Source organism: Apium graveolens, chromosome 2 (assembly GCF_009905375.1).
Source record: "Apium graveolens cultivar Ventura chromosome 2, ASM990537v1, whole genome shotgun sequence".
NCBI classification, from domain to species: domain Eukaryota; kingdom Viridiplantae; phylum Streptophyta; class Magnoliopsida; order Apiales; family Apiaceae; genus Apium; species Apium graveolens.
The window spans coordinates 223,327,412-223,353,547 of record NC_133648.1 but is presented as its reverse complement, the minus strand read 5'-3'; the positions used below and the strand labels follow the sequence as shown (position 1 = coordinate 223,353,547).

The 26,136-nt window shown below is 38.0% G+C and overlaps 1 protein-coding gene and 1 pseudogene across 1 annotated transcript; one reads left to right on the top strand and one right to left on the bottom strand.

The window, feature by feature from the left end:
• Positions 1-3,594: 3,594 nt before the first annotated feature.
• Positions 3,595-4,997, top strand: LOC141708127 (F-box protein At3g44326-like; annotated as a pseudogene).
• A 1,139-nt stretch (positions 4,998-6,136) lies between these two features.
• On the bottom strand, positions 6,137-7,198 carry LOC141697105 (F-box protein At2g27310-like). The gene has a single exon (XM_074501325.1). The coding sequence runs from the start codon at positions 7,196-7,198 to the stop codon at positions 6,137-6,139; it is 1,062 nt and encodes a 353-aa protein (XP_074357426.1).
• Positions 7,199-26,136: the final 18,938 nt, after the last annotated feature.

The window sequence follows — 26,136 nt, the reverse complement described above, 5'->3', positions numbered from 1 at the left end:
ACCACGGTATACCCTCGGCGGAATCCCCAGAGAGGTTGAAAGGCGCCTGTAGCAGTAGCAGCAGCAGGGGCGGCAGCAGTGATAGGAGCATTATGGCCCTCAGCTCCTTCAGCTGAAGCCTCACCCATAGGCTCCTTGTGCTTTCTCAAAAAGATAGGCTCTGTCGCCTTTCCCCGGGTGTCTAGGCCTGCGAGCCGAGCTTTCTTCATCCTAGCAGTCTCTTCAACAGGAGGAACATTGTCCTCGTTAATCTCCTTAGCAGCTGCAAAACAAGGCAAAAAACAAAATAAGTGATGTTAATAATGCATGAAATGAAATAAAGATGATAAGGGAAGAAAAATACCCTGTTGAGAAACAGAGGATAGTCCCACGTGAATAAGGGAGAACTCCTCTAAGAGAGTCCAGCTGGTAGTAGTGCCGTTGTCCTGAGTAAGCCCATTATAAATAATAGTTTCCTCAGGAGTTAAGTGAATGGATTTGAGGCTACCATCACTGACCTTCCCGAAGGAAGATCGAAAGAGTGTGCCCCAGTCACCATTCTCCCAACGTAACCCAACGAAACTATTCCTCCAGTTTTGGTTGTTATCGGGAATGGAGACGCTGTTAAAGATGTGTTTACTTTTGGGCCTTTGTTTGACATAGACCCAGCCACAAATACTGGAAGAGCTATTATAGCACTGAAAGACCTTCCTAAAAACAGCTACAGAAAGAGGAAAGCCCTCCCTAAGGTAGCAGACCATAAAATATAAAATGTTCCTCTAGGCGTTTGGAGGAAGCTAACACGGGTTGATTTGTAAATTAGCTAAAAGATGAGGAATAAAAGGGTGGAAAGGAAACCTAAGCCCAGCATTAAGGGCATCTGTGTAAATAAAGAGAGTGTCGGGTCTCCAATGGCAAGTACGGTCACCACCAGAGACTGGAACTAATCTAAGAGGAGGAAGGACGTTATAACGTGCATTTAGTTTATCGAAATCTATATTGTGCCAAGTATTACAATGATTAAAAGAATCGAGATGTGCAGTAGAGGGATATTCATCCCCCCTAGTGTTAATCATATCGATTAAAGACATATACGAAGAACGGATCTCGATATCCTTACCTCGTTTTGAAGCCGAGGCTATCTTGGCCGCCCTCTCGGAACTCTTGTCAGCCATTAGTAAAGCTGGGAAAAGCCTTGAAACTTTGAAAGGAAGAAGGCTGGAAACTAGGGGAGGAAGGTTGAGAGAGGGGGAAGTTGGAGAATTTTAGAAATGAGTGAAGAGTGAAGAGTGAAGAGTGTGAGTGAGAGCACACTCCCCCCACCTTTATATAGGAGGAAAAAGAGGAAATTGGGCCTAGAAAAGCCCATTCAGGCCCAAAAATAAGAAGGTTCTGGAAGCATCAGGAAATTCCTGGAAAATTCAAGAAAAAAAAAACTTGAGTTTTTTGAAGATTCTGGAACAATCCAGAACAATCCTAGAGTAATCTGGATTTTGGGCTTAGAAAACAAAAGCCCAGTTAAGGGCCCAAGTGTTTAAAAAGGCCCATGAATGAGGCCCAAATGAATTTAGGGGTGGAAAAGAAGCCCAGCTAAAAAAAATGGGCCTGAACCCAAAATGTTGGCCCAAATTTAAAGCCCAGAACTAGGGGCCCAATCGAAAGGCCTGAGAAGCCCAGTAAGAAAATAAGCCCAGTTAAAATGAGCCCAAGTTTTAGCCCAGCATTAGGGGCCTAAATCCAAGTATGTACAAAAATATATATGCATATGTTCTTGGCCCTGTCGACCAGAAAGCACAGAGATATCCTGGTCGAATGGTCTGAGGTCGAATTTCCCTCGACTAGGGCTGATAAAAGAAGCTAATTCGGTCAAGAAAGGAATTCTGACAAAAAATTCTTGGTCGAAAATGATAGTTCTTCGACCAAAATGCCATAATAGTATTTGTTCCTTGACCCTGTCGACCAGGAGACAAGATATATTCCTGGTCGAATCAATTCTGCTCAAAATAGCTTCGATCAAGGCACGAGATAATGGTTAATTCGGTCAAAAATGGAGATCCTGACCGAAAATCTTAACCAAAATAAAAAATTCCTTACCGAAAATTCCTGATCGAAAATCTCTGGTCGAGATAAAAAATATATATATATATATAAATAGAAAAAATCTTGGCCGAAATTCGACCAGGATTCTTGCTCAAATGGTTTCTCCTCGAAAAGCCTTCGACCAGGGCTGAATGGAGGTTAATTCGACCAGGATCCTTGTCGAATAGGATTCCTGGTCGAAATCTGTATAAAAAAAGAGAGAAAAAGAAAAAAGGAAAAAGGGGGAAGAAAAATAAGGAAAAATTCCTGGAAAATTACAGAAAAATAAGGAAATTCCGTAAAATATTTTCTGAAAAATGCTAATATTTTCAGAAATAAGGAATAAATCCAGAAAAATAAGGACAAATCCCATAAATTAAGGGAAAAATCCAGAAAAATAAGGATAAATCCCAGAAATTAAGGGAAAAATCCCGGAATTAAGGGAAAAATTCCTGGAAATTAAGATAATTCCTGAATAAAAGGAACAATCGTTGTAAACGTGTAGGTCGCTCCACACTTTACGCAAAAACGAAACCCTGTAAGGGAATGAATAGACTTAACTTCTGCGAAACCTAATCAATGTTTCCCAAAAGTTGGGGGGCAAATGATAGGGATAAATAAATCCTGATTGTATAATTAAATATTGCATTAATGGTACAAGGTATGGGCTGCTAGGCCCAATAAGAAGATGTATGACATTCAGACCAGAAAAGTTAACATGTTGATCAGGTCTGATGGACCAGATCAGGCCTGATGGAACAAAGAAGACCCAAAAACCCTGATTATTTATCAATTTCATAATTAATAAATAAGGGAGAAAAACAGCTACTAAGATAAGTCCTAGTGAGGATATAAATCCTTGTAGATTGGCCTCCAAGGAACCTCATGGGATAAGGAATCAGCTTCCTACTCCCTAGGACTCCTAAGTCTATCCTAATTCAGAGACTTGACCACCAAGTCTCCTATACCAAGTCCAATTCAAGGACTCCCAACATCTATATAAGGGGCCTCACCCCACAGACCAAGAACTACGTTTTTGACTTGATCATTGGCAATCAGCAAGGTACGTAGGCATCTTGTTAAGGCAGATTGAGTCACGAAACACAAGAGCAGTCAAATCGAGCCTTGAATCTCACGTTCCTTAGTACTAAATACAGCAATTATATATATTAGTTTTTAATCCATAACAACTACTCAAACTCCCGGGTTCGAACCACTCCAACAACAAATATTTATATTATTATTTATAAATTACTAAAACTCTCAGGTTCGAACCTCACCAACAACAAATATTTATATTATTATTTATACATTACCCAATTAGATTCAGATTCGAATCCTGCCAAAAACAAATATTTATATTATTATTTATAAATATACGAATAAGGTATTGATCTAAAAAAATTATTATAAATTTTAAAAATATAAAAATATAATGAAGACACCGATTGTAAAGCAAGTAAAATGTAATTATTGTAATGACATATGATAAAATTGGAAAGATGCCAATCGCTGATAGACGATGATTCCGTTCCAATTTGTGGAAAAGTCTCGAGTAGTTGAGCTGTCCCGTGTGGAATAAAAAACAACCACCATATTACTCTATATATACTGGGGTTTAAATAATTATTAAATTTATTCACGGAACTTGGTATTATATGCGGCCTCCAATTTAAAACCAATCTACTGCTTCCTTTAATATCATATCATGAATCATGACCACCTATTCTTCCATCTACAAATGGCTTCAAGCAATATTTCTTCCCACATTTCTAGAATAACCACACAAATTACCGACATCCATTCAGAGATCATCACCACCCACATATTACCGAAAATCGACATCCTGTCCGTAGCATCTATGACCCTCACTTCCCAGCAGTTTCATGCAGTGTGCAGCCAAGAAAAGTTCTGGACTGATATATGCAACCATGGACCTCAGCCAGACATCCACTAGTCAAAAATGCCATCTTAACCTTTCCAGGCGGTCATTGTTCGTTCTTCTCCGACTCATATTCCATCCTTCACTTCAACAAATTACACGATAATCGTTGGCACGATACTAGCCCTGTACAGAGGGCTGAACAACTCATATCTGCCGTGGATATAACATACAAAAACAAATTACTTTGTTCACAAGTAATTTTAAGGTTGAAGTACCTGTTGACAACAAGCAATCCTTGAGTATCCCCGCAAGTTGTGAAGATGACGAGGACATGTACATGTCAGATTTGAAAGAAAACATGACATTGAGTTGGATCATGATCGATCCAACTCAAAAGCGGGCAGCCAATATATCTAGCCAAAGTCCAGTATCCGTCAGACCACACTGGATTGATGGCGATATAGAGATAAAATTCGCCACTATTATTTCTGAGCTTGTAGAGGTGAGAATAACGGTCATGCTTAAGTGGGGTGATTGCGGAAAATCTTTGGTGTTAAGCAAAGTAAGGTTGCAATTGCATGACATGGACAGTAGGTGTTTGGGTGGGGAAAAAGGTCTGTTAATCTTGCAAGAGGCTCTTAAGAGCGGAACAAGAAGAAAAGCAAGGAAAGGAGAGGAAACAATACTACATAAAAAATATTTGGACATGAAATGGAAGAGAAGAGAAGAGAAACAAAAGCGAAAAAGAAATAAAAAGACACAGCTAATATTGGTCACTCTTTATGTGGCTCTGATCATAGTTCTGGTGAATTTGAAGTTTTTCAGTATATCTCTTTTTAAAATTACTAGGTTTATATGCCTTGTGTGTTTTAACAAATCTCCGCATCAGACAAAATCAAACTTGGAACACACCTAGCAGGACAAGAGCTATCTCATGGCAGTGGCACTCGGGTTTTTTTGTATTAGGATAAGTTAAGAAAGAGGATATGTAAACTGCACTGTAAAACATGTGTAAACCTCTTGCAACTCAAAATATCATACTAACGTTACCAAATGTCTCTAATGTATTTTGTCACAAACCTAACCTTGACATATTTACTACTAGCAATATCATTTGGTGTTAAATAATACGTACTGTATGAGATAGTACGATACATTTGTTATTCCAAATATTGCAAGTTTATAATAAAAGCCGGGAAACCAGAACCCCACCTCTACAGAATGTTATTCCAAATGTTGTGTTTGCTGAACAATGCAAAAACAAGTTTTTACTTGAAAATAACATATATAGTTTATGGTAGAGAGTTAGTCTTTGAAATAGAAATTAGTGATATAATAATTGTGTGTAGTGTAAAATTCATCTTAAAAATATAAACTAAATTTTATAATTTGAATTGTGATATTGAAAGTGTAAGTGAACAACTATTTTAAAACTTTTTTTTTCCAAAAGTGGACAGTTATTTTGGAACGGAGGGAGTACGACTTTTAATTTTAAAGATGGAGGTCCTATGAAAATTAAATACAATCTTATTGCAGCCGTGAGATTCATATGTAAAAACCCAAGGTAGACAGGTGGATCTGAAGAGTTTAAATGACTTGGTTACTCAAAACTTATAAAAATATTCATATAGTTGAATTTAAGCATGTCATTGTCTGCTTGCTAGTGGCAGTGAGCTCCCCTCACCCCCGAAACGCTAGCTATAGTCCTCTGGATTTGTTATAACTTGGACTCTAATCGCAGAGCTGAGTGTTACTGATCCATCTCTATCAGAGAAAACAAGGTGTTGTAGATCAACAACAACAACCTGAATTTTCTTACAATGACTGACATAAGCCAACCCCGAATATATTGTTGATCAAATTGGGTTGCAGCCTTTCTCAATTCTTATTTCATGTCTGATTTATTGTTCAAAGCCGATGGTAATTGCTAGGAGTATTTAATTGTGATAGTATGGAAATTATATGTTCGGACAGAGTACCCTCCCCTTCCCCGCAACCAAGTAGCAGAGCCATTATCTAGTTAAATTTAAAAGAATTACTACTAAATTAGCCAACTGTAATCCACTATGGAAATGTTAATGTCCCCCCTTGTTTTGGATTATTCATAATAACAAAAAATGTCTGCCTGGGATTTTACTGGATAGTGATACCTCAATATCAGATTCTGGTATCTAATTCTTGGTCACAAAATGATTACGATATAATTGCTGGTTCTGCTGCCATGTAAATCAATGAGCCTGCATCCCTTGTAGTAAAACATAGGAAATTAACCAAGTGAATGGAGAAGAAAACACATGTGATAATGTGGATGAACCACATAATCCTATATAACATCTTCTGCCTCCTCTGCTTATCATCTCTTCTCTTTCTTTTAAACTCCAAATGCTCTAAATACAGTTCTCTCCCTTGACCATTTTCTTTCTTCCTTTCACCACACTCCATAGCGTTTTGCAATATTCTTAAAGTCCTTTTCCCATTCAGTCGCGACTTAACCATGTCAACCACACAAAAACTCAGCTCCCTCAGTTGAACATCTTTTCCTTGTTGGAAATCAAATATAGCTATAACCCTACATTCAACAAATTCCGATGTATCTGTGGCATCACCGGAAAGAACGGTAGCATATACGACCTTTATACTACTTCCATCCCAATATGGTCGCACAGAAACTGGCCTCAAACTAGACACATTGCCTGCCCTTTTCAAAGCAGGATCAATGACAATCCAACTGAGTGTCAACTTCTCTTCCAGCTTTCTCATGCACTCATTCTCGTTACCTTGGTATTTTAATGGCAGTTCCACAGTATCATTGCAGTCAGTCATGTCCACACTGAACAATGATCCGAGAAAACTGTTGTCATCTGTATTGGTAACCACTACTTTGGAGTGAACCAGATCATTCCCGTAGCATATGTCAACAGCAGAGATTAGTTGCGATGTGTGAACATGACTGCAGAGACTCCTCTGGCCAGTGTTTGAATGGAGAAGGCGAAATGAATCGTTGACAAAAGAACGATAGCCACCGGGGAAGGAAGATATGGTTTGTTGGACTAATGGATGCTTGATGGAATCCCAGGTGGAATCACAAATGTCTTTCCACAGGTTTTCTTTGTTGCAGAGAGTACGTAACAATTGCGAAGTAGAGGCAGCTGAGGCAAGAGAAGGCACGTCAAATTTTGTCAAAATATGTGTTTCAATGATATCTGGATGAAGGGAAGCTATTGTCGTCGCTGATCCACCAGAGCTCGAAGCCATTTGATGTCAACAACTTGTTGAATTGTTTGGTTTTAAGTAGTAATAATCTCAAGTTGTAGACTAATTAATAAAGTATGGAACGCGTAAGGGTTAAACGTATAGTAGTTGTTAAGAATAATGTGAGTGGGGTTAGTTTATTGCCCAACTTTACAAATCATTATCTGGACACTCAAGCTAGCCAACAACTATAAGTCTTCGGTAACGTGTCTAACAATTTTTCACATTGCAAATTACTGTTTTACTCGGATACAGCCTTTACTTTGTCTTCAGAGGCATAACATATGTATAGTTAAGTAGTAATTGTTAAATTCTTTTTGCGTTTTAAGAAAAACAGCTGAACTTTATCCAAATATTATACTTCACTTGTTAAAGTATAATATTTGGATACTTTTACGATATATGATTATAAGTGTATTTATAATGTCTAAATGGATATTTTAAGTGGGATCTATATTAGATGGATCTATGCCCAATATTCAATCCCCTTTTAATCCAAAAAAGATCTTTAGATATTTTAATTATAGATTTTACATGGGAGAATCCTTTTTTTTCTTTTTGTACAATGGACAATAAAAGTGTTAAAAAATAATTCAAAAATACATTCATTTTCTAATGTCAGAGTCTGTCATTTTTTTTCTTTGTCGGGAGCAGCTCTTGGCGACGCTTAACAGGACTTGAACTTCGTGAGGTTGTTGAGCTGCACGCAATGATACCTACTAAAGAATTCTTGGCGTTGTTCATAATATAGAAGGCTCTTGGCGCCTCTGCTTTTGTTGTTGGTGGGTAAGTGGAAGTAGGTCCTGAAACTAGATCCAATGTTACTCCTTCTATTTGTGAAATTTTTGGTAGTGGAGTTTTTAAGCCTAACACAACCTTGGTGAAAAGTAAGGATAAGAAGAGGAACCGAGATGGTGTCTTCACGTTCTTACCAAAACTAGAATTTCAGGGAGCATGTTACGTGTTCAAGTTCTGACATGGTGAATTTGGCTTCTAAGACTGGATTTGTGCTTGAGCGGCTGTTGAAGTCAAAGCTGTTGTTGAACTTGCTGGAGTCGGTTTTAAGTGGTGCACGAATTATGTTGATGGTTTTCTTTTTCTGCGTTTCTTTTTTATGGGATAGTCTTCTTTTAATATCATTTTTGTTGATGTGGCTCTTGGTTGAACCTTTTTTGACTTTCATTCTTTTTTTATTACTTGTCAATGGAGGTGTTGAGGTTGTTGAACAACGTTGATATGGTTGATGTGTCCAAAGCATTTAAACTGCATCGTAAAGTTTGTGAGCTAAAGATTTTGAGTTCAAAATTTGAGGAAAATTCTTCTAATTTGTTGGCCGACGAGATGGTTGTGGATGAGAAGGCTTTTAACCCGTTAGTTGATAACTTGGGCTTGGTAACCGAGTGTGAATCTTTAAGTGCGGATGTGAAGGTATTTCGAGGTGCATTTTCTTTGAATCTTATCTTGTTGACTTGCAGAACAAAGTAGGCAGTAGGAGGAGTTGATAGCTTAGGGAATGCCTCTCAGAGGCTTTTGTTATCTTCTTTTCTTCAATCCAAGTCTTTTGAGTTGAGCTTTGATGGTTAAATGTATTGCTTCTCCCTTTACTTATTTCTATTTTCCTTAACTGCTGCTATCAGTTCGTTTTGCTTTGTATTTTGTTTATTTTAAGGAATGAGTTGAAGAAGTTGTTGAACTAGGGTGAAGCAGTTGAGGTTGTCAACGTCTCAAAGTTTCGTTATGAGATTCGTGAGCTGAAAGCTGCGAAGTCGGACCTTGAGAAGGCCTCTGTGAGTTTGAAGAAGGAGAAGCACATTTGGAAGCACTTCTACTTAATTTATTTCTGTTTCAAGTTACCTTTTTCAGAAGACCTTGAGATATGGCCTTGAAGACCCTGGAGCACCAAATAGATAACTATTTTTTGCTTTTCTTCTAAAGTTGTTGTGCATATATTGTGTACTTGATGATTTTATAAACAAAACATCTAAGTGGATTTTACTTAGTGAAATAATGTAGCACTCGACGGATAAGAATTATAGTCCCGATGGATAACTCATTATAGTCCCGACGGATGTTAACTTATTATCCATCGAGTGAGTAGCTTATGTAATAATAAGTCTGTAGCACAGTTCTGTATACATCTTTGTATAGATTCTGTAGTAGCCTAAGTCATGTTGACTTTAACTAGATATGCAGAATAGGTTGATTAACTGTATATAAATGATGTCTTGTAATTCTGCATAAGTGAAATGAAGTCAAGTGCCAAAATAGCTACCGACGGATGATTAACAAAGCCATCGACGGATGATCAAATGACTATCAACGGATGTTTAGCATAGCAGTCGACGGATGATCAATGAAGCCATCAACGGATGTTCAGAAAGTCGACGGATGATCATATATCCAACAGATGTTCATAAAATCCAATGGATGATCATATAAAGAATTCAAACAGCAGTTGAACAGTGAAAGCTGAGCACAACCGTCGAGATGTATACAAATCTACTGTGGAAGCCCATTAACTGGGTAATAAAGGACGAAAAGCAGCAAAGCTTAAGACTGATAGTTTTTATATTTATTCATTCTTTTTGACTTTGTAATTTTGGGAATATATAAACCAAGAACGTAGCAAATAGAAAGAAGTTGAGAAACACAAAAATAGAGAAATCTTTGTAAGCAAAATCCTTAGCATTTCCCTGTATTCTCAGCAGTTCAATTTGTAAGCAGCTGTGAGCATTCCTACACACAGAGTCCTCTCGATATATAATATTTATCTCTGGTGGAATTGTTTAAATCCACCAGAAAGTTTTTAAAGACTCTTGTTTTTAATTACTTATGTTTTGATTCAATTAAGTTTCTATTCCGCATTGTGCTAATTAAAACATTATATCTATATTCGAGTTGAATATTTTTATTTCGAGAAAAAGGTTCAAGAATTTCATTCAACCCCCCTTCTGTAATTCTTTCTATATTGTTAAGGGACTAACAATTGGTATCAGAGCTAGCTCTTAATCTACAAAGAGTTTAAAGATCAAAACAATTCAGCAAGATGAACAAGAAAGACATTGGAGTCAAGATTCCTTTTCTAGATAAAGATAATTAGCACCATTGGAAGGTAAAGATGCATCTTCATATGCTTTCTCAAGATGAGGCCTATGTGGACTGCATAGAAAGAGGTCCTCATGTTCTAATGAGAGCTGCAACAGGAAACGAGCCATTTGTTCCCAAACCAAGGCATGAATGGTCTGATCCTGACATTGAACAAGTCAGGAAGGATAAAAAGGCCATGAACATTTTGTTCAATGGAGTTGATGCAGACATGTTTGACAATATTATAAACTGCAAAACTGCCAAGAAAGTCTGGGATACTATACAGATAATCTGTGATGGCACTGAGCAAGTTAGAGAAAATAAAATGCAGCTCTTGATTCAGCAATATGAGCATTTTCACAATGAGGAAAGTGAGTCACTCACTGACATTTATAGTAGATTTCAAAAACTACTAAATGCTCTTAAGTTGAATGGAAGAGTCTATCAGACTAAAGACTCTAATATGCAATTTCTCAGATCTCTTCCAAAGGAATGGAAACCAATGACAGTCTCATTGAGAAACTCACAAGATTATAAGGAGTTTACTTTGGAGAGACTGTATGGCATCCTGAAGACCTATGAGCTTGAGATAGAGCGGGATGAAAGGATGGAGAGAGGAAAGAAGAAAGGAGGATCCATTGCACTAGTTGCTGATTTGGAAAAGGAAAAGGAAGTGAAGATGGAAGCTGTAGAATCAACTTCAAAGGTCTGTGAGAATAAGGGCAAGGGGCTTGCAGCAGAAAGTGAAGATTCATTGAGCCAAGATGACATGGAGGACATTGATGAGCACCTGGCATTTCTTTCCAGGAGATTTGCCAAGCTCAAGTTCAAAAAGAACTTTGGAGCAGCCAAGCCAAATAGAAACATGGTGGATTAGTCAAAATTCAAATGTTTCAAATGTGGCTTGGCAAGGCATTTTGCAAACGAGTGTAGAAAGTCAGATTCCAGTAAGAAAAGGTTTGAGTATGTGGATTATAAGCAAAAATACTTTGATCCACTCAAACAAAAGGAAAGGGCTTTTATTACACAAGAGAATGACTGGGCAGCAGATGGTTTGGATGAAGATGAGGATGTCAGATATGTCAATCTAGCCCTAATGGCCAAGTCTGATGAAACAGAGACAAGTTCCTCAAGCAATCAGGTAATTACTACAAACCTTGCACATTTATCTAAATTTGAGTGTAATGATGCCATAAATGACATGTCTACAGAATTATATCATTTGCGTGTTACACTTAAGTCTCTTACTAAAGAAAATGCTAAAATCAAAGAAAACAACTTGTTTTTAAGTGAGAGGAATAATGTGCTTGAGTCTCAGTTTATTGATTTTGAGAAATTAAGAATTGAGTGTAAGATTGCTAAGGAGGAATTAACTGAGTCCTTGAAAAAGGAAGAGATTTTAAAGAAGCAGCTCGAGCGTGAACAAGAGGTGATTAAAGCATGGAAAACATCCAGGGATGTCCATGCTCAAATCACCAAAGTTCAAGGAATTGAGTCTTTTTATGATGAAGCCTGGAAAAAGAATAAAGAGAAACTAGAACCTAATTTGGTAGATGGTTTGCTGACAGATGTAGACTCGACGGATGATGAGGATTATCCGTCGGATAACAAAAAGTGTTATCCATCGAAAGATGAAAATCCTTATCCGCCGGCTGTGAGCAAGCCCATTAGCAAAGCCAAACTAATCAAGCTAAATGAGAAGTATGGGTCTATTTCCAAGAACTTTGTTTCAGGAGAGTCAAGCCAAGTTATGAAAGGGAGAAAGACTAATGTTGGTCACATGACTGTCAAACAGTTGAGTGACAGACTTGAGAAAATTGAGGTAAAAACGGAGACTAAAAGGAAAAACAATAGGAATGGTAAAGTAGGGATTAACAAACACAATAACTACACACCTGATAAATATGCTCCTAGAAAAATCTGTGTCAAGTGTGGTAGTGTAAATCATCTGTCTGTTAATTGCAAATCTGCCATGCCTACTCCCATGTCTGTTCAGTCTCAATTTCCTAACATAAATGTCATGCCTCCCTTGCCTGTTAATGCTATGCCTACACAGAATATGAATGCACAGTTTGATAATATGCCATTTGAACCTAATCCATATTATGCTGCATACAGTATGCCTCAAATGCCATTTAGCATGCCTTACTGGAATAACATGTTTACACCAAGCATGCCATTTCTTGTTAGCCATAATATGCATGATAATTTTGTTGCATTAAATGGTTTCAAAGGCCCAACCCAAATGACTAAGGAAGAATCTGAAATTCCTAAGTCAAATGAGTTAAGACCTAAGAAACAAAAGAAGAAAGCTAACAAGGCAGGACCCAAGGAAACTTGGGTACCAAAATCAACTTGATTTGATTTTGATGTGTGCAGGGAAACAGAAGGAATATTTGGTACTTGGATAGTGGTTGTTCAAGACACATGACTGGTGATTCTACCCTGCTCACAGAGTTTAAGGAGAGAGCTGGCCCAAGTATTACTTTTGGAGATGACAACAAGGGTTATACTGTATGATATGGCTTGATTTTAAAGGACAATGTCATTATAGAGGAGGTTGCCTTAGTGGATGGTCTTAAACATAATCTGTTGAGTATCAGCCAGCTTTGTGACAAAGGCAATTCAGTAACCTTCAACAAAGAAGCCTGTGTTGTGACTAATAATCAAAGCAACAAAGTGGTTCTCACTGGTGTGAGAAGAGGAAATGTGTACCTAGCTGATTTCAACTCAACTAAAGCTGAATCTGTAACTTGTCTTCTCAGTAAAGCAAGTCAAGATGAAAGTTGGCTATGGCACAAGAAGCTGTCCCATTTAAACTTCAAGACCATGAATGAGCTGGTAAAGAAGGAACTAGTAAGAGGCATTCCTCTAGTGGAGTTTATAAAGGATGGACTGTGTGATGCCTGCCAAAAGGGGAAGCAGATTAAAGCATCATTCAGGAAGAAACTTGATTCAGCAATTGAAGAGCCTTTGCAACTGCTTCACATGGATTTGTTTGGACCAGTCAATGTATTGTCAATATCAAGGAAAAGATTTTGCCTAGTAATTGTAGATGATTTCTCAAAGTTCTCTTGGACATATTTCCTAAAGTCTAAAGATGAGGCTAGTGAAATCATCATCAATCACATAAGGCAAGTTAACAATCATCCTAATTTCAAAGTTAGAAGAATCATGAGTGACAATGGAACTGAGTTCAAGAACTATGTCATGAGAACATTTTATGAAGAAAATGGGATCTTGCATGAGTTTTCAGCAGCAAGGACTCCACAACAGAATGGAGTAGTGGAAAGGAAGAACAGATCACTTATTGAAGCTGCAAGGACAATGCTTGAAGAATCTAAACTTCCAATATATTTCTGGGCTGAAGATGTAAATACTGCATGCTACACTCAGAACATTTCTCTGATTAATTAAGCAAGATGCATGACTCCCTATCAATTGTTCAAGAACAAGAAGCCAACTTTAAACTTTCTTCATGTCTTTGGCTGTAAATGCTATATTCTAAGAAATCAAACTGATCAAAATGGGAAGTTTGATGCTAAAGCAGATGAAGGAATTTTTGTTGGATATGCTGTTGGTAAAGCATATAGAGTCTACAATCTAAGAACCAACATTGTTGTGGAATCTATACATGTTGTGTTTGATGATAAAAAGATTGAAGGACTGGAAGATGGAGATCAACATGAGAGCCTCAAATTCGACAATGTTGAGATGGTTAGTGATGAAAGTGATGATGAGAGTGATCAAGAAACAGTGTCTAAGGATAATATAAACAAATTTACCACCAATGAAGCACAAAACTCAACATTCGTCGAGTTGCATAATGCTTCATCCGTCGGAAGGCAATCTGTGTTATCCGTCGGAAGACAACCTACCTCATCCGTCGATAATCAAAATTCACCATCCGTCGGGTTATCAAAAGGAGCAGGAGGTCAAGACAGATCACCTACAGAAAATTCTCCCTTCTCAAATCAAAGATCCATAAACTCAGGGGAAGTTTCTAGCAATCAAAACTCAATCACACATCAAGACAATTATGAGGCCTCTTCATCTAGAGCTAATCTACCTTAACAGAGGAAATGGACAAAAGATCACCCCTTTGAGCTTATCATTGGTGATGTGTCTTCTAGAGTTCAAACAAGAAGAGCAACTCAGGAAGAATGTCTATACAACAGCTTTCTATCAAAGGAAGAACCAAAGAAGGTAGAAGAAGCTTTGTTAGATCCTGATTGGATTTTAGCTATGCATGAGGAGCTAAACCAATTTGAAAGGAATAAAGTATGGAAGCTGGTACCCAAACCTAAAGGAAAGAATCCAATAGACACCAAGTGGGTATTCAAAAACAAGATGGATGAAAATGGCATAGTAATCAGGAACAAAGCTAGATTGGTTGCTAAGGGCTATTGTCAGCAAGAGGGAATATATTTTGATGAAACATTTGCTCCGGTTGCAAGACTTGAAGCCATCAGAATCTTCCTAACCTATGCAGCCCATGCCAATTTCAAGGTCTATCAAATGGATGACAAAAGTGCCTTTCTGAATGGAGATTTGGAAGAAGAAGTATATGTCAGTCAACCACCTGGTTTTGAAGTTCCAAAGTTTCCGGAATATGTCTATTATCTTCTGAAAGCACTTTATGGACTGAAGCAAGCACCTAGAGCCTGGTATGATAATTTATCAAAGTTCCTTTTGGAAAATCACTTCACAAGAGGTACTGTTGATAAAAATTTAATTTTCAGAAAAGTTAATGGCTCTAGCATACTTGTTTAAATTTATGTAGATAATATTATTTTTGGCTCTACAGATGAGAAACTTTGCAAAAAGTTTGCAAAATTGATGCAAAGTATGAAATGAGTATGATGGGAAAACTAACTTACTTTCTTGGTTTACAGGTTAAGCAAGTTAGTGATGGAATATTCATTAGTCAAACTAAATATATTTTTGATCTTTTAAAGAAGTTTGATCTAATGGATTGCACATCTGCAAAAACTCCCATGGCCACTGCAACTAAGCTTGAATTAAACACTACTGAAAAGTCTGTGGATATTTCAAGTTATAGAGGCATGGTTGGCTCACTTCTGTACTTAACATCTAGTAGGCCAGATATAATGTTTGCTACATGTTTGTGTGCTAGATTTCAGGCTGATCCTAGAGAATCTCACTTGATAACTATTAAAAGAATTTTCAGATATCTCAAGGGAACTCCAAAACTTGGCATTTGGTACCCTAGAGATTATGGTTTTGATCTAACTGGTTATTCAGATGCAGATTATGCAGGTTGTAGAATTGACAAAAAGAGCACAACAGGAACCTGTCAATTTCTAGGAAACAAGCTTGTGTCCTGGTTTAGTAAAAAGCAAAATTCAGTTTCTACTTCCACAGCTGAAGCTGAATATATTACTGCTGGCAGTTGCTGTGCACAGATTTTATGGATGAAAAATCAATTGCTAGACTATGGTTTGCAAGTTGAAAGGATTCCTATTTTCTGTGATAACACAAGTGCAATTGCCATCACTGAAAATCCAGTGCAACATTCAAGGACAAAGCACATAGACATCAAGTACCATTTCATAAGGGAACATGTGATGAATGGTACTGTGGAATTACATTTTGTTCCAAGTGAGAAGCAACTTGCAAATATCTTTACCAAGCCACTGGATGAATCCACCTTTTCAAGGTTGGTAAGTGAGTTAGGTATGCTTAATTACGCTTAAATTTATCTGAGTTATTTTGCAAGTTGTAATATAGCCAGAAATTTAGTTGATTTTTAAGTCTTGGATGAGATTTTGGCTAAGTCAAAATTTGCATCTCGACGGATGATCCTTATCCATCGAGTTTAGTCATCCGTCGATACACTACTTGCTAATAAAAGTCAATTACTTTTCTGGAATACTTTATGACTCGACGGATATCAGTTTATCCTCATCCGTCAAATTGTCTAAATCTCAACCGTTAATTCCCTGAACATTATCCATCGAGTATACTTACAGTTTGTAAGCATTACACGACGGATAATGGGTGGAATTTTTACAGTTTATTTTTAAACGACTATTTTAGGAAATTTCTATTGGTTAATTTACTTTTCTTTATTATTTTTTTGTCAATTATTTTTGAGATAGTATACAAGATTATTTCATTCCAATTATTTTCTTTTATCATTCTCAAATTCAACTGTTTTTATTTCATTCTCTCTCAAGCAAATCTTCTCTTTCTCTCTTCAAGCTTTCATTCTCTAACAATGTCACCTGTAGTAAAGATTATGCCTCAAACTGGGTTCATTTATGAGAAGAACAACTTCACTGCTTTGGTCAATAAGGGTATTCAGCAATCAGAGGACTATCACAAAATGATGGACTTTGTGAAGAACTGCAAGCTAAATTACGTAATGCTGGAATCACCCACAATCTTCTGTGAAGTTGTTGAAGAGATGTGGACCACTACAATCTACAACTCTACTGACAAGACAATCACTCTAACCATCAAAGGTAATGAATTATGTATCAATAGTGATGTGATAAAAGCATGTTTCAAAATTCCTGATAATAATGTGACTTCACCACACACTGACACTGATATTATCAATATGCTTAATTCCATGCATTATGCACTTCCTACTTCTAAACTAAGTGATATTAGAAGAATGGGTCTTAGGAAGGAGTGGAGTTTCATGTGTGATGTAGTTACTAAGGTTTTCTCTGGAAAAGTCAGTAATTTTGATTCTGTAAACATTTCCATGCTTAACATGATATACATGCTAGTCACAGATTAATTTTACAATTTCAGTGACCTTGTCTTGATTGAGTTAGGTTTTAAACTAGGTGAGTTAGCTAAAAGAGGAAAGAATGTGTATTATGCTAGATTTTTCATGTTATTAGCTAACCATCTATATCAAGAAATTGTGCTTGAGAACCCAAACAACAAACTGACTTGTTGGGTTCAAGAGAGAAGACTCATTGCAGATTTGTACAAAGCCAACCATCACAGGGATGTGCCAATGTTCTATTTTCCTGTAATGCAGACACCTCAGGTAAGTGAGGTAAGTTCATCCATCCCTACAACTATTCCAACCTCCTCCATTTCTTTGAGTTCAGGAATAGCTATGGCAACTGTGACAATGACCAAATAGTTGCCTACCAAAGCTGCCAAAACCACTGCAATTTCTAAATCCAAATCAAAGAAAACCACCTCTGGCATCTCTCAAAAGGTACCAGTTAAAAAATTCACCAAAGCCAAAGAGGGGAGTGTGAAGGAGGGTAAGTTAGGTGAGGGAATGGGTGAACATCAAAGAAACCCCAAGAATAAGGTTGGAGAGTTTAGTGAATCCCAGCCTAGCCACACTGCAGTTTCCCAATAAAGTGCAGTGCTTAAAAAGGACAAAAGCTCACTTCTAGCTACATCCTCCTAAAAGGATGTAGTTATTGAACATAACTCTCAGCCAAGAGCACAGGCCAAAAGGGTTAGGGACACAATCTCACCCCAAACTTACACAAGAAAGAAGAAATCTAAAACCTCTGGGGATGCACAGGGCACACACACAGTGCAAACTGGTGCTAAAGACACAGTCCCTGCACTCTCTCAAATTCAGTTTGATGTGGCTCCAATAAATGTGGAGTTACAGCCAAAATCTCTAATAATAGAAGCATCTGAAACACCCTACTCACCAACAAACTCTCTGGAAGTGGATATGATAAACACTTCAATTCCTGATTCCCCATCTTTAACTCTGTTAGGGAAGCCAAAATCCAGTGCAAGTGAGCATCATCTTCTAGATGATTTGTTGGCTCACTTGCCAATTCTTTCAGATTCTATTGTGACATCTGTGCCCCAAATATCTTCAATCAACATAGAGTCAACAATAGTTTCTCTTCCCACCTCATTCATTTCTACTCTCTCGATGGATATTGTTCATCCGTCGAGTAGTGATTGTATCCCGACGGATAAGCTTAACAGCAGTTATCCGTCGGATAGCATTACCACTCACTCGACGGATATCACTTATCCGTCGAGTATCTCTGCACAACTTCAAACTTCAATTATTTCAAGTGCAGAAGATTTAGTGGTTGTACAGTCACTCTTAGGACTGAGAGAGGAGAGTGTATTGAGTGAGAGGCTGGGTTGCTCCCAGGCAAAAGGAGAGAAAAAGAGTGAAAATCAGCAATCTATTTATTCAGGATTGGTAAAAGTGAGTGAGAGGAGTCCCACCTTAGTAGGTGAAGGTGAGGGTGTGAGGGTGGGGAGCCAGGGTGAGACCCTGATGGAACAAAAGAGAGATTATGAGAGAAAGGCAGGTACAGGAGAAATAAGGGTGGATCCAGCCATTGCTAGTGAGTTAATGATTGTGGATGATGCTGAAAAGGAAAGACAAGTTCATCAATATTATAAAGCTGTAATTGATAACATTTCCTTGGATGCTGACACTTTTACTCATCCTGTGTCAGCCTATCAATTGTTGGCTGCTCAGGGCAATGTGGAGGCAGAACAGACTTTGAACTTAGTACACACCTCAGAATCTCTTAAAAGAGATAAAGCTGTTGTCAATAGGATGCCTTCTCAAGCTGGTGAGCCATCTGAAGAATTTAAAGTAAATTCTAATGATGATGACTCTGTTTCTTTGGATGGAAGCATGCACTTAGGGGGAGATGAAGGCCCAAGTTTTGTTTCAGATTTACCTGAATGGGCATGGACAAAGGAATCTACACCAGGACAATTTGGTGTATCCTTGGTTAAGCAAGTTATGGCTATTCAAAAGGCCCTTCAGGAAACTTCAGATGTTGGTACCAAGGCTATTCTTCAAGCTCACCTAGACTCTCTACATCTTATGAAGATCCAGCAGTTAAGACAGAATCTGAGTGTGGATGAACTCAAAAAGGATATAGCTGACTTGAAGACCTATAATTCTTAGAAGCTGGATTCAGTCATGCCATATGGTACCATGCAAGATCTATTGCTAAGATTGAGGAGAGTATCAGATTCTGAAAAGAAGCTGGCCAAGCTGGAAGACAGAGTTCAAGTTATTGAGAATTCAGTGGCTATCCTTCTTCAAAATCAACAGACTCCGACAAATCTTCTCATGCAACTGGCTAAAGCACAAGGCCTAACTCCTCAACTTGATAATAACAAAAAGGGGGAGAGAGAATCAAGTAAGGGGGAGAAAGGACAAAGTGAGGGGGAGAAACTTCAAGTACAAATCAGCAAAGTAATTGTACCTTCAATTACTGTCTCCAAGCCACCAGTTGCAGATGGTATAGATCTAATTCAAGCAGCAGCAGCAAATTTGAAAGTTGCTGAGAAAGAAAAGTTAAGTTTGATTAACTGGGAGAAGATTGATGAAGAGATACAGAAAAAGTTTGAACTTGTCAAGGAGCCAGTTAAGTCAGCCATCCATCACTCTCAAGTCAAGCAAATCAGTGTGAATGAGATGAGCATGAATTATTTGGAAAGAGGACAATCTTCCTGCATCAAGTCTCCAAAGGCTGAAATAATTCTTAAACCAAGGGCAAATTATCCAAAATCATCTTTGAAGAACTCCTTAGACACTGTGTATGAGACACCCAAGCCTGATGAGAAGAAGCTTCTGTCAAGATCAATTGTCTTCTATAAAGATCCAGCTGATTCAGCTTCAAAAAGGAGAATTGCTAAGATATTCAGAAATGGAAAGGAAATTTGTGTGGTAGCTGGACATCCACAATTTGCTCAAGCAAAGAGAGAAGAAAAAGCCATATTGAAGCAGGAAAAGAAGCAAGCTGCTCTAGATGCAAAGAAATCTAAATAAAAGAAAGAGCAGATTGCTATCTTGGCCAAGCTACAGGCTGTGAATTCATCTCAACAAATTCCCTCACAATCATCTGAAGCTGCTGAATCAAAGAAGAAAATTGAAGAACAGAAGAAATCCCCAAAGAAGAAAGAATTGGCTAGAAGAATAAAAAGGAAACTGGATATTGCTGACAAAGAATTGGAAGATCAATTTCCTAAGGTACCCACACCAGCTACAACTCAAGCATCAAAGCCCTCTGTGGCATTTGAAGATATAAGGGTGGTGGATCCCTACAGGAATATTCATGGTGAACCTATTGTGCCCAAGGATGAGCCAATCGAGTGGGATAAAATACCAATTCCTGACTTCAATTTACCAATCCTTAGCAAGCCAAAAAAGAAAAAGTCAAGGGCAGTCAAGAAAGTAAAGCTGTCACCTCTCAAATCCAAGTCAGTAGTTAAAGCTCAACCCAAAGTCAACAAGGGAGACTACTTGTTCTTGTGTGACATCAAAGAATTTTCAGATCTAAACCTCCATCTGGATGAACTGGATGAAGTGAGGGGAATTGATGCATACAGGAACCTACCTGAAAGGTTAGTGTTCAAGTACAAAGGAGGAAAAGAGATTGTGTGGCCTCTTCACAGGATTCTTCAAAAGAGCCAAGTTGTTCTAATTAAAGTTTATTCATCCTTCAAGAAGAACTTTGGGTTCAATATAACTGCAAGAAGACTAGTATTGAAGAGGATTGAATAACTAAGGAGTATTAGAGCTAAAGATGCACTCCCAAAGACTCTAATCATCCCATACACAGGGAGAAGAGTGCATCTAAGGCCCTACTGGCTGATGGAGTTCATAGATGACAAAGGTGTGAGAAGATTCTTCAGATTAGAAGACCAACTGAGTATCTCTAGCAATGAGACTCTCTTGGAAATGCCAGAAAAGCTAGATCTCTCAGAATCTCATGAACTGGAATTCCACAGGCAGCTCCAAAATCAGATTAATGAAAACAACAGAAAGCTTGGAAGAAGAACCAGACCTTCAAGAAACTAGAAAAATCTGCTCAGGCTAGAGGAGCATCTTGAAAATGACTGTGAGCCAAACCTTGTATATTTTGATTAATTGAAGCACTTTCAGTATTATCTACTTATCTTTAAAGCTGTATGTTTAGGATGTTTTGTTATCATCAAGTATCTCTTAATTTATGGCTACAATTCCAGTAGACATAAATTGGGGGAGATTGTTGTGCATATGTTGTGTACTTGATGATTTCATAAACAAAACATCTAAGTGAATTTTACTTAGTGAAATAATGTAGCACTCGACGGATAAGAATTATAGTCCCGACGGATAACTCATTATAGTCCTAACGGATGTTAACTTATTATCCATCGAGTGAGTAGCTTATGTAATAATAAGTCTGTAGCACGGTTCTGTATACATCTTTGTATAGATTCTGTAGTAGCCTAAGTCATGTTGACTTTAACTAGATATGCAGAATAGGCTGATTAACTGTATATAAATGATGTCTTGTAATTCTGCATAAGTGAAATGAAGTCAAGTGCCAAAATAGCTACCGACGGATGATTAACAAAGCCATTGACGGATGATCAAATGACTATCAACGGATGTTTAGCATAGCAGTCGACGGATGATCAATGAAGCCATCAACGGATGTTCAGAAAGTCGACGGATGATCATATATCCAACAGATGTTCATAAAATCCAACGGATGATCATATAAAGAATTCAAACAGCAGTTGAATAGTAAAAGCTGAGCACAGCCGTCGAGATGTATACAAATCTACTATGGAAGCCCATTAACTGGGTAATAGAGGACGAAAAGCAGCAAAGCTTAAGACTAATAGTTTTTATATTTATTCAGTCGTTTTGACTTTGTAATTTTGGGAATATATAAACCAAGAACGTAGCAAATAGAAAGAAGTTGAGAAACACAAAAATAGAGAAATCTTTATAAGCAAAATCCTTAGCATTTCCCTGTATTCTCAGCAGTTCAATTTGTAAGCAGCTGTGGGCATTCCTGCACACAGAGTCCTCTCGATATATAATATATATCTCTGGTGGAATTGTTTAAATCCACCAGAAAGTTTTTAAAGACTCTTGTTTTTAATTACTTATGTTTTGATTCAATTAAGTTTCTATTCCGCATGGTGCTAATCAAAACATTATATCTATATTCGAGTTGAACATTTTTATTTCGAGAAAAAGGTTCAAGAATTTCATTCATCCCCCCTTTTGTAATTCTTGCTATATTGTTAAGGGACTAACAAAAGTTTTTGAGGCATTTGGGCCCGGTGCCTGTTTCCCGACCATTGTTGAACCATGTGAGCTGAAAAGTCGTTTGAAGTCCAGTTTGAAGTATTGGAAAAGAAGCCTTCGGAGGTGGCGAAGTGTTTGAGGCTTACCTAGAAGATTTGCGGATGACGATGGAAAATGATGAAAGTGGCTCTTCAAACATCCACTCTTAATGATTTTGGCATTTATATTTTAACTTTCCATGAGCTAGACCGTATATTAAATGTAAGTAAGCATGGAGGTCCCGCAAACTTTACTTACCTGCGTAGTAGGTGAATGAGCTGGTTTAGCTGTATATGTCACTTGATGAGAATGAGAAAGTAATGACCGTATTTGCTTGATCAAATTATGAGGTGATTGACTCAAGCTTTGACCTTTTTAATGCATTGAGCGTTGAACTTATTTGTACTCGTGAAGAGATTTTTCATGTACACTCGTCACATGTATAGATCTTCGAGCTCATTTCCGCGAGCTATTTGAGCATGTTGGAGAGTGAGTAGTCTTTAAGGTCCACGAGGCCTTTTTATTTTCTTGTAGCGAGGTCACAGGATTTGTTATTCGTGACTTTTTTGGATTTGTTCTTGGCGAGATGGTTTTAGACTTGCTCTAGGCGAAAATTTTTGGTTCGTTCTTGGTGAGGTCGAATGAAGCCGAATCAAATTGGAGGATTCTTTATATCCGCTCTTGGAAGGGTCTCTGGATTTGCTCTTGGCAAGGTGTTCTTAGACTCGCTTTAGGAGAAGCTGATGAAGCCGAATGAGGTAGGAAAGGTCTTTTAAATTCGCTTTTGGCAAGGTGTTTTTATACTTGCTCTAGGTGAACTCGATGAAGCCGAATAAAGTTAGGAAAGTCTTTTAGATTCTCTCATGACAAGGTCGATGAAGTGGTAAATTTTTTTGGGTTCGCTTTTCTTGATGTCGAATAACGCTGAACGAAATCGGCGAGGTCTTTGGATATGCTCATGGTGATGTGTCTTTAGGCGAATTGTTTGGATTTGATTTTGATTCGCTCATGGCGACAACTTTGGATTTGCTTTGGGGAGGTATTTGGATTCGTTCTTAGCGAGGACTTTGGATTCGCTTTCGCGAATTTTTTGTATTCGCTCTTGACAATGATTTTGGTTTCGCTTTTCACAAATTTTTGGATTCGCTATTGGCGAGCAATTTGGATTCGCTTTTAGCGAGTTTTTTGGATTCGCTCTCTGCGAGGACTTTGGATTCGCTTTCGCGAGTTTTTTGTATTCTCACTTGGTGATGATTTTGGATTCGCTTGTCGCGAGTTTTTGGACTTGCTATTAGGGAGGATTTTGGATTCGCGTTTGGAAAAGACTTTGGATTCGCTATTCGCGAGGCTATTGGACTTCAAAAATTATTTAAAGTGTAGAATTGATTGAAGTCATGAGATACGTATTGATGAAGTTGGTAAAGACTAATGCTTCATGAAGCTGGTGATGTCAATGAAGTTTGATATTTGAAATAAAGGTTTGATGAAATTTGTGAATGTTAAAGTTGACTTGGAATGATTTGCAGTTGTTCTTGGATTGAGCCCTTGTTCGTGTAGACCTTGACATTCGCATTACGTAATCATCCTTTGATTTTTTTGTAGAGTATTATGGAAGTATTATTGTCATTGAGCTTCCTTGTTACATTGTTTGTAAATACGCTTCCAAGTTTAAGGCTTCTTTAGGTATATGTTACTTCAAGCCTTGAGGGTCGTTGAGCCATTGAGGTCTTCGAGGCGGTATGTGTCGGGCTCTTTCAGATAAGTGAAGTGGTGCCTTTTAACTGGTTGAGTCGGCCGATGAGCTGTGAAGTCGGCTCTTTTAGACAAGTGAAGTGGTGCCTTGAACTAGTTGAGCCGTCCGAGGAGTCGTGAAGTGGGCTCTTTCAAGGAAGTGAAGTAGTGCCTTCGAACTGGTTGAGCCATTGAAGTCTTAAAGGCGATATGTGTCGGGCTCTTTCCTAGTTTAGTACTCAAATGATAAACATCCTTTTGATGTTGAATTCTCTCGCGAGTCTCAAACTTTGGCGAGTTCTTTTTCCAATAATGTAGTTTTATAATGAGAAATAAGACAATTGATCATAGTACAAGTTTCATGTCTTCCTGGTATTCATAGTATTTATTTCTTGATTGGGATTCATGAGACTTGCTGGGTTACATTAAAGATCTTCTTTGAGGATGGTGACGATCGTTACTTTGCTATTGAGCTTCGTGAAGTCACGTACCTTTGGGGTTTGGGAAGCCAGTGCCCTTTTGGTGGGGGCATCCTTTATGCATTTGACCCCTCCGAGATACGAAGAAACCTTTGTCTTTTATTTTGAAGAGGAGGATCATTATTGCACCAGCCTCATTTAAATTTTTTAGTTCTATTATTGTTCTGAAAATACTGCCATCGTGAAGAGTGATCATAATACTTACCCGCTCCTTGACTTCAGAGATTTGTAGGTTTGTATATTGCCACAAGTTTAGTCTCTACTCAAATATTTTCATAGTTGTTTGAAGTTATATCGGGCTCTTTTTGAAGACCACTTCAAGGATGGAACTATGTATGGACTTAACCACTCCTGCTGTTTGAGTAGTTGATAGTTAGCTCTTCAATCATACTCGGTATATCGGCCATCTCAGTTTTGAAGTGATTCATCTGGTGCTTCGCGACTTCTGAATACCCGTAGAAAGTGATTCGACCCTTGATGAGGTGGAAAAAATCTGAAGACTCAGTGTAGCTACCATACTGGTCTCTAGAAGGTACTTTGTTGGGCAACAATTGAACCACATGAAGGTTGGACTCTTCAGGCATATTGAGAAGTGGTACTTTTCCTGTACAAAGTGATTCGACCCTCGATGAAGTGGACAAAGTCCGAAGACTCGGTGAAGTAACCAAACTGGTTTGTAGAAAGTGTTTTGTTGGGAGACGATTGAACCACGTGGAGGTCGGCCTCTTGAGGCGTGTTGAGAAGTGGTACCTTTTCCATATCGGAGTGTCTATCGAACGCCCTTCTGTTTACTTATCCTTTGCTTTGATTTCTTTTTTGTTGTGCTTGGAAAATATTTTTTCTTTTCTTGGAGACGTAAGCCAATGTTTAATTTTGGCGACTGCTTTACCTCTTCTTCTTTTTTTACTGTTGGAGCTTTCAATTATATTTATTTGATCAGTGCTTTTTGCACAACGGATCTGAATGGTTCAGTCTTTTACCGGAGCTGAAGAGGTGGATGAAATCTGAAGGGTTGGTGGGGCCATTGAACTGGTCTATTGAAAGTACTTTGAGATTTAGAATTACCTTTGTTTTCTTAATTTTCCTTGACGGTGGACTCTCCGAAAGGAAATAAGTTCCTCCCGAGTGTGACCTTATGAGATCCTTGAATAACACTACATCATACTCCGTTGGGTTCATGGAACTCGAGAACATTTACATCGTGCTCTCGGGAGTGTAATTTTGAATGAAGAGAATTTCCTTGAGAACTTCTCAACTTGAGTATGCTCGCTTCATAGACTTCATGTAATTGAACATGACCTTCTAAGACCTCAACCAGCTTTCTATAGCGTTCCGGCTCTTTACATAGGAGGCGCATGTCTTCATCCACTTCACTGACCTCATCTGGAAGGTCTATCTTTTCTGGAGCTTTTTTGTGTGTTGCTTTATCATCTTCAAATATAGTTTGTCATCGCTTAATAACACTTTTTTACCTTGTGAAATGAGAACTAAAGTTTTGTTTTCCTTTTTTCGATCTACAGTCTTCGCACATCTGATCTAAACGGCTCAATTCTCGTCGGTGACTGAAAATC

What these genes read in the sequence shown, in the direction of transcription:
- LOC141697105 (XM_074501325.1), bottom strand. Translation starts at nt 7,198, where the DNA reads ATGGCTTCGAGCTCTGGTGGATCAGCGACGACAATAGCTTCCCTTCAT.